This window comes from Elephantulus edwardii, unplaced genomic scaffold, assembly GCF_000299155.1.
Source record: "Elephantulus edwardii isolate Elephantulus edwardi_28Jun2011 unplaced genomic scaffold, EleEdw1.0 scaffold00238, whole genome shotgun sequence".
Taxonomy (NCBI): Eukaryota; Metazoa; Chordata; class Mammalia; order Macroscelidea; family Macroscelididae; genus Elephantulus; species Elephantulus edwardii.
Window position 1 is genome coordinate 2,266,484 of NW_006399988.1, and position 9,818 is coordinate 2,276,301.

Sequence of the window (9,818 nt, forward strand, 5' to 3'; positions counted from 1 at the left end):
ATGCAATACCTGAAGATGGGGGTCGTGGGTCAGAGCTGCACAGGTGTGTCCCGATTCAAGTCCACTCCCACTGTTCACTGCGTCTGCGCACAGCCCTTGGCCAGTCCCAAAGTTCAGAGCTGGTGGGGTCGGGGGGCGCGAGCTGGGTTGGGGGGGAGCAATGCAATATCTGAAGATGGGGGTCATGGGTCCTATTTTTATTTTTTATTTCAGCCCTTGATAATTGTGATTTCTAGTAATTTTATTAAAATTATATTTTTAATGAAAGTTTTAAAAAAAGAAATAAGGAGACATATTGCTCTGGGGAAATCTGCATTTAGGAACTTGTCTGAATTATTTAGAAGTAATGATGTTAGTTTGTGGACTAAGATGCGTCTGATTTAAGCTATAGCTATAGTCTTTGCAATCACTTGCTATGCATCTGAGAGCTGGACAATGAATAAGCATGACAGAAAGAGAATTGATGCTTTTGAGCTGTAGTGTTGAATATGAGCACTGAATATCCCATGGATGGCCAAAAGAACAAATAAATATGTCTTGAAGAAGGTTCAGCCAGAGTGCTCTTTGGAGAAAAGAATGATGACGCTTTGCCTCACATACTGTGGGCATGTTGATAGGAGGGGCTATTAGTTGAAGGACATAGTGCTGGGAATGGTGGAGCATTGGAGAAGGAGAGGAAGACTTTTAGCCGAGTGGATTGACACAGTGACTGCTGCAATGGACTCTTGTGTATTAGGAAGTGTGAGGATGGCCCAGGATAGAACAGGGCTCAGATCCTTTTGTTAGGGTCATTGTGAGTTGTACTTGACTTGACAGTGCCTACAATCTCTGAAGAAAGGCTTGGTGATCTGATGCTGAAGTTATCCACTGAAATTCCATAAAACACAGATCTGCTTGATTGCTAGTCAGAATCAACTAGACAACAATTGTCGCTCTTTGTGTTTGTGTGTGTGTTGTACACACACACACACACACACACACGCACACACACACACACACTTTTAATTAGTATGCAAATAACCTGCAGTACACTTTACACTTGTCTTATGTAATTTCAGTTGAATTATACCTTTTATTGTCAATTCTGCCTGAGAGTTGGTTTTCTGGTTAATCTCTCCAGCCCAATCTCCTGTATTTTCTTCCCCATCAGCTTGAGATACGTGCGATTTCTGGAACATGTCAAGCCTGGCAGTCACGCTCCTGGTGATCATACTTCCTTAATTGTACTTTCTAGTTCTCTAAGAAGAGAGCACTTGGGGCCTAGTCGCAAGAAGCTGTGCTGCAATCTTGGAGGCACATGATTTGAATCCACCAGCTGCTCATGGGAGAAAGATGGGCAATCCCTTGTAATTAACAGCTTCTGAAACCCTGCTGGAGTATCAGATATGAGTTGGTTCTGACTCAGCAGTACACAACAGTTTTCTATGTGAGGAGTTTAGTGATGTAGTTTATAGGTAATTGTGCTGCTAAGCCAAAGTTGGCAAGTCTTTGCCAATTTGAATCTACTGGAGATTCTGTGGGAGAAAGATGAGCAATCTTCTGCGGCATTTACAGCCTTGGCATTCTACTGTGAGGCTATGTCTGGGTTAGAGCCAGCTCAGTAGCAATGGAGAGTGAGAGAGAGAGTTCTTTCTGTAAAATGGTGGCATTGTGTATAACACTCTGGGACTAACCAAAACGTCGACAGTTTAACTCTTTCTCTGTGGGTCTCCTTCCATAAAAATTACAGCCTTGGAAACCTGATTGAGGGTTGTCAGAGTCAGAATCTGCTCACTGACAGACCCTGAAGTGCTTTTTTCAGATGCAACAAATCAGATAGGATGAGACTGGCCATTTTTCTCCCATAGAGCAGCTGGTGAATTTGAACAACGTGCATTTGGGTTGGTAGCACAACTCTATACTACTAAGCCACCAGAGGCCTGTACAGAGGTACAGGTATAGGTCGATACACATTCTCTGGTGATTTTTTTTCTTGGAAATGTTGACTAGGGTTGCCTGTGACAGCAGAGAATGGGGAAGGAACACACAAGTGCCGATGCCTGCTTGCTCTATTGTTTTATTTTCACACGGGACAGGATTAGATGCAGCATATCCAGAACACTATTTTATTCTCCTGACATATTTATGGGTCATTCTGAGACTTTCTAAAGTGTTTGGGCTAAAACACTTAAAAAATGATATTTACAATTTTTAAAAATCCCTTAGAGGCTCAAGAAAAACTGCCAAAAAGGAGCAACTGACTCTTAATGGGGTTACTCTAAAGCAGCTCTGATGGCCTAGTGGTAAGAAGATGCACTGCAATCCTGAAGGCACAGGGTTTGGATCCACCAGCTGCTCCACAGGAGAAGGATGTACATTCTTCTCTTGTTTGATTAGCTATCTCTGAAAACCTGCAGGAGGGTCAGCTATGGGTTAGTTCTGACTTGACAGTATACAACAATAACAACAATGGGGAACAGCAGCAGGTTGCTCTGACCTAGTCTGTAGAAAGTTGTACTGCTAATGCAAAGGTTAAACACATCTCTGGAGGTTTGCACTCAAAAGCAGCTGTTCAGGAGAAAGATGTATTCACTTAATTTACCACCTCAGAAAACCTACCAGAAGGTCAACTATGATCAGTTCCAACTCCATAATAATGAGTTTGAATGAGGTTTCCCATAGAGTAGCAACTCTCAAACCTTCATACCTCTCCTCTTTACAGTACCAGTTTAGAACCAGTTTCCTACAACACCCTCAGCAACACTTTTTTCTCAATGGATGAGGGAGCAGGGAGGGGTGGAGCCGAAGGTCAAAGGAAGGAGAGCTATTGGGAGCAGAAAAGATGTAGGTCACTTTCTCTGGGCATCAACTAATCTGTTGTGGTGAGGGTGAGCTGTGGCAACACTCCTTATCACATCTTACATTAAGGATATCCTGTTGATCTAACCTAACACAAGTAGACACCAGAGAAACTAATAGTGGGAAGATGACCTAATGGATTGATTTTTTTCCCCCCTCTGTTCATTCAGGGCAAATATGTTGTTTGCTTTGACCCACTGGATGGCTCTTCCAACATTGACTGTCTGGCTTCCATTGGCACCATATTTGCCGTCTACAGAAAGGTTAGTAGGTATCTGATATGATATGCAAAACCTGCGTGGGGGGGTAAATTTCTGAAAGGGCCTTGGACTGCAAACAATAAATCTGTCCTTTGACTAACTAGACACACTGCTGCCCCCAAATTAGAAACCTCTTGCTGCTTCATCTTCCTGTTTGGAAGAACTGAATTGGCAATTCTTCTGCTCTCTCTATGGAATTCTGGTAAGTTTATAGATCAAGCTGTCTCTTCTACTTGCTAAATATCAATTGGAATTCTAATCACTATGCCTGTGGAAGGGAGCACTGGTGGTTTCCTCTTTAGAGACTTGCACTATGAAATCAAAGACTATACCTACATTTTTAGTGATTTGAGTGCACCAGAAGCTTGTGGAAGAAAGATGGAAAGTCTTCTTCAGTGTAATTTACAGCTTTGAAAACTCAGTGGAGGGTCCGTTATGAATTGGTTCTGACTTGATCAACTCTTCATAGTTCTTTTCAACTTTACCTTATGGTACTTGTTCTGCGTTATGTGGATGACACAACCCTACTTGCTGAAACTGAGGAGGACCTCATGAACTTGCTACAGAGGGTCAAGGACTGCACCCTTCAGTATGTACTGAGGCTCAATGTCAAGAAGACAAAGATTCTCACCACTGGACTAATTACATCAGGATGGATGGCAAAGATATTGAGATTGTTCACAGCTTCAGTTTGCTTGGCTCCACGGTCAACACTCTTGGCACGAGCAGCCAGGAAATGAAAAAATGTATTGCGATGAGAAAGTCTGCTGTTAGGGACCTCTCTAAAGTACTCAAGAGCAACGGTGTCTCTCTGGAGACTAAGGTGTGCCTGATACAGGCCATGGTCTTTGCAATCACTTGCTATGCATCAGAGAGTTGGACAATGACTAGGGAGGACAGAAGGAGAATTGATGCCTTTGAGCTGTGGTGCTGGAGAAGAGTATTGAATGTACCATGGACTGCCAAGAAAACAAACAGATTCATCCTGGAGAGGATTAAACCAAGCAACTCCTTGGAGGCAAGGATTCTGGGGCTTCGTCTGACATACTTTGGGCATGTTGCAAGGAGGGACAGGTCTTTGGAGAGGGACATCATGCTTGGGAGGGTGGAGGGACAGCACAAGGGGGAAGACCCTCTATGAGATGGATTGATTCAGTGACTGGGGTAATCGGGATGGGTGTGTCAGAGGCAGTGCGATTGGCACAGGATAGAGCAGGGTTTAGGGCTGTTATACATAGGGTCACTCTGAGTTGCAAACGACTCGACATAACAGCAACAACAACAACTTGTTGACTATCCGTCTTGTGCTGGTATATAGTCTTAGATAGAGTTTACCACCCCCTTAGGGCTGCATTACCAAACAATGTGATTCTGGGGAGCACTGGACCTGGTCTTCTAGGGAACCCCTTAGCCAGGGATTTGGCAAGTGGTACTAGCAATGAGTTTGAATGATGACTGTGGATATGATCCTTTTTGGAAATAGACAAGAGAGTTTTATTGCTTTGTTAATCAGATTATACTTAATTGGGATGGGTTCTAAATCTAATCACTAGTGAATTACTTAAAAAGCAGATTTGACATAGGCATAAGCACATGTATGGGAGAAGACAGATGTCATGTGAAGATCTCAAAAAAATGGGAATGCCTACAAGGAAGTTCACATGGCCAACACCCTGATTTAGACACCACAGTCTTCAGAACTAGAGAAAAAAAAAATCCTGTTCTTTAAAGTTACCCACTTGTATTCATGTTATAGCAACACTAGTTTAGACACAGAAAGCTCTATATGTATAGTGCATTAAGGAGTTGCACTGTTAACCCATAAGCCATCTCTTCTATATGATTTACAGCCTTCAAAACTCAATGTCAGATCAGCTGAGTCAATTCTGACATGACAGCAATGAGAGAGTTTAGACATGTGGGGAAGTGAGGTAATAGATAAGATCTTATCCCAGAAATGTGGATGACTATTCAAGTTAACCCTATTATTAGGTTACATTTGACACCCAAAGACCCTTTTTCTTTCTCTCTTTGTGTATCCCGAATTTCACTTTACTAATTTTCTGTTGATGTCCTAACAATTTACTTGTTAGGAGGTTTACAGTAACAATCCTTTATTACTTCATATCTCTGTAGTTTAGAAGTCTAGATTGCTTATCTGGGTTCTCTGTTTAGGGTCTCATGTTTCAAAATGAAAAGTAAATCCACTTCCAGACATTTAGGTTGCTGCCACAAGTAAGTAAGCAAAGGTCCCAGGGCCATTCTATTTCTAGAAGTTATCTTCTTTGGCTTGTGACTCTTTTCAAAGTCAGAGGAGGTAGGTCTTTTGCATTTCTATGACCTCTCCTTCTGTCTTATCTCTCCTGCCTCCAGCCACAGAACGTTTTCTAGGTTGGGTGGCTTTCGTTTTTGGTTTGTTTTTTTAAAATATCTAAAATTCTGTTTATTGAGATAATTTCCATTCATCGTGCTTGTTAGGTTTTTTGTGGTTTGGTTTTTGTTTTTTTTCCTTTTTCTTAATGCTGCTAAGGTCTGAAGGAGCTTCCTTCTATAAGCCTTGCTTTTTCCTCTTATAGGCTGACAGAGAACAGTGGAACAGCCAACACACAAAACTGCTGTTTGTGCATGGCTGAAGACTGGTGATTTTATAGCATTCTGGACATTTCACATACATGAAATAGGAATCCGGATTCAGCACCAGGCGCTTCTACTTGTGTGTCCTCTTCTCTTTTTCTGGAGAGGGATGAAGGAGATCCTTTGCAAGAGGCATGTTGGCATGCTGAGGTCACCACTGGAAAGGCGAAAGCAATTAGGTTGGACCCATCTGCATAATCTCTCAATTCTAAGATTTACAATTCCAACTGTATTTTCAAAGGTCTTGAAAAATAACATATTCACAGATTTTAGGATTTAGGATAGGGATATCTTTGAGACCATTTTAACTTATCTTATGTACTTCCCAATCTTATAAGTTGCCTTGTAACTACAGTTTGTTGTATTGTGGTGTGGTTTACATGATGCTATAATTTTGGAAGATGGAGCACTAGTACTTCAGATATTAACAGGGTCATTTACATGGACAGGTTTCAGACTAAGGCAGACTAAGAGAAAAGAATCTGGCAGTCTGCTTCTGAAAATTACCCAAAGCAAAACACGATGGATAGCAATCCATATTGTCTGGTACTGGCCTGAAAAAAAAAAATTGATGGTAAACCAAAACAAAAGAATGAGATGCTGAAGTCAAAGAACTAAACAAAAGATTTCAAGGGGCAGCTTGAGAAGACAAAGCAAAACATTATAACGAAATATACAAAGAGCTGGAGTCAGAGAACTAAAAAGGGAAGAACTCAGTCATTGAGAGAACTTGGAAATGAATTTCAGCCTTTTGTTGCAATACTGAGAAATGCTGTAAACATAACCTTGAATGATCCAGGAAGCATCAAAAGAAGATGGGGAGAACACACAGAATCACTGTACCAAAAAGAATTGATTGACACTAAAAAATTTCAGTAAGTAACATTTGGACATGTTCTGGGATTCCCATTCTTCTCAGAGTTAGCATTTGTTGTGATCCATAGTCAAAGAGACAGTCCTCTGCTACTCCCTCCTTTTGAAAGACCCCAAACTAGGGCTTTTCCCAGATCGGGAATGACCCCGAGCAACTCACACCAGATCCATTCGCTGCAATCACAAGAGGCTTTATTGGCGGAGGAGACAGGGAAGTCGACCCTGAGCCAAAAAAGCAAGGGATTTTTATAGAGGGGCTAGGGGTTCCTTGGCGTGGAGTTTGCTCATTGGTTCTTCGGAAAAGCAGAAGTTCAGTTCTAGGTCAGCCACCTGCTGCTGATGTTAAGATATGGTTTTTGCCAGTAATTGCTTGTTCAGCTTGTGGTCAGTCGTGGTCAGCTAGTTCCTGGAACATAAACGTTTACACAAGATCAAAGGTATAGGTTCTTACAATACGTGGGTGTGGGGACATTATTTTAAAAATTTTCCTTTCATTCCCCACTTCTTTTAGTACAAGGTTCTAATCATAGAACCAAGAATCCCTGGAGGCAGTATCATTGTAGTCAGATTCTCTCATATTTTGATATTGTTGTCTTAGAACCATTAATTGAACAGTACTGATGCAATCTTTAACAAAGGTAACAAGCTTATTTATAATACAAGGCCCAACTAATAACAATATAAACAAGAGTATCAAAGGACCTATAAGGGTAGATAAAAGAGTAGTTAACCATGGGGATTTATAAAATAAGCTCTCGAACCATGTTTGCGGAGATTCTCAGTCTCGTTTTCTTTTGTCTAACCTTTCTCTTAGCTTTTGCATGGAGTCTTCTATTACTCCTGAATGGTCAATATAAAAGCAACATTCTTCTTTTAGTGCGGCACAGAGACCCCCGACTTTGAGGAATAATAAATCCAGCCCTCTTCTATTCTGTAAGGTTACCTCAGATAAGGAGGTCAGGGATTCTTTTAGCTGAGTAATTGATGACTCTAAAGCCCGAAGATTCTCGTCTATGGCTGTTTTTAACTCATGGTATTGTTGTTGCCCATAGACAAGTGCTGAAGTCCCTGTACCTATTCCTGCAGCTATTCCTCCTACTCCTAATAAGACTGCTAGGGTCATAGTAATAGGTTCTCTGCGAAAACGGCGCTCAGATGCATGATCAAATTCTTTAACAAATTCATCATCAGGGTGATAATATATTCAGGGCATCAGATAAATTAATACACAGTAATCAAAGTTAGAGTTAAAAACAGCTAAAGAGACACACGGGGTTAATCCAGTATTGCAGGCCCACCAATACCCGGTATTGGGAACTAAGTATCCCTTGGAGGGGGGCACTTGGGTAGTGGTATTACATAATGAGCGGAGATTGCCAGAAGGGTTCCCGATACAGGTTCCAGTTCCTGAAACTTCAGTTAGAGTTAACTTTGTCTCAGTATCCCAAGTCCAGTTATTATGTTCAGTGGTGTTTTTATATGTTCCTGCCACTGCAATACCTTCATAGTAAGGTGGGTTGGTGGCTAAACCCAACCAACAAGAATCAGTAATTTGGGGGTTGATATTGTTTAGGGCACTAAAAGCTCCTTTAATTAGATTGAGGAGACGGTCTCTTGTAGAGGTGGGTCGCTTTTTTAACTCCTTTGGTGGTGTGGGTGAAGTTAAGATGGGTTGGCTCTGGGGTGGCACAGGAGGCAATTTCTCAGCTGGGGAGAGCCCTGCCAGCACAGGGTTAGGTCCTATTGTTGTACTCTGTAGAGGGCGATCAAACAGCTTTATCATAAATGATAGCCCATTATCATAGTGTTCTTGGTAAAGTCTGATTCCACCAATATCCTGACTGCCATTGACAGGCCTTTTTGCCAGGATCTGTGAAAGAGATTTTTAGGGGTGACACCAATTACTGCATGCAGCTCTTGCTTGTTTAACGGAATTGGGATTTCTAGGGTTAACTCGGGAGTAGTTAGTTAGCTGTTACAGTTATGAAATCCCAAGAAGAGGAAGGGTTCCAGTAAGTATTCCCAGTTGTTTCACATTTCCAGCTTCGGCAATAGAAATCACTCTGACCCCCACACATGGGAGTTAGCCCTCGTGTACTCAGGTCATGCCCCGGACAGACGTAGAAAGTGAACCATCTTAGGTTCCCTCTCTGTTTCTGATTTCCACAACCTGCTCGCCCTCTGAGGAGGGCAGGGGCTAGAAGGCCTTGAGCGTCATTGGGAGTGGGCCATGAGGGAGCAGTGGGTTTAAGAGTTGTTTCTACGTCCCAGTCTGCAGGGGCTCCATGGGCTAACTTACAGAGGTCAGGGTACAGATCTGGCCACCAGGTACAAGGGGTAGCGATTGCAGATATAGACCATACAACGTTCCCTGCTTGAGATTGGACTACCCAGGTGAGGTTGTGGTTACTTGCGGCTGTCTCGATGAAGGCGCAACCGAAAAGGATTGTCAGTCCTTTCCAGAGTCCACTGGTCATCTTCACCGGTCGGAGCTGGCTTGACATGAGAAGCATGGACCCAAGCTGCTACTCAGTCTACTTTAACAGCTGTAGGAGTAGTCAGCAGCACTTGATATGGTCCTTTCAAGCGAGGCTCAAGATTGCTGGTCCGGTGCCGGCGGATCAAGACTTTATCTCCAACCTGAAAATTGTGCGGGAGGGGAGGCAATTTATCATTATAAATCTCTTGAAGCATTGGCCAGGTCACCTTTTGGCATGTTTCTAGAGCTTTCAAATGAGTCATTAATGATGCAGAATCAGTAAAACTGGCATCATTGTACTTCACATTTACACTAGTAAGGGGGGTGGTCCCCCATACATGATTTCTTAGGGGGTAAGTGAAAGGATCCCTGGGGTGTTCCGCACACGGAACAGTGCGAAGGGAAGGAGAGCAATCCAATCTTTTATGCCGGTCTCAATAGCTATTTTAGTTAAGGTCTCTTTTAGAGTTCTATTCATCCTTTCTACCTGACCTGAGCTCTGAGGTCAATAAGCACAATGCAATTTCCAATTCACCCCCAGTTGTTTGGCCAGTCCCTGACTCACCTGGGCAAAAAAGGCTGGGGCATTGTCCGACCCAATTACCTTGGGTATTCCAAACCGTGGGAAAATTTCTTCCAGGATCTTCTTGGCTACCACATTCGCAGTCTCCTGCTTGGTGGGGAATGCATCGACCCATCCTGAAAAGGTATCTACAAACACTAGCAGATACTTA

General features: G+C 42.6%; 1 protein-coding gene across 1 annotated transcript in view; it reads left to right on the top strand.

Moving 5' to 3' along the window:
- The window catches only part of LOC102876018 (fructose-1,6-bisphosphatase isozyme 2-like), a 177,069-nt gene that overhangs the window by 87,662 nt on the left and 79,589 nt on the right, over positions 1-9,818 (top strand). Inside the window, exon 3 of the mRNA XM_006898872.1 lies at positions 3,009-3,101. Coding sequence (XP_006898934.1) covers positions 3,009-3,101 — 93 coding nt within the window. The remainder of the gene's footprint in view (positions 1-3,008; positions 3,102-9,818) is intronic.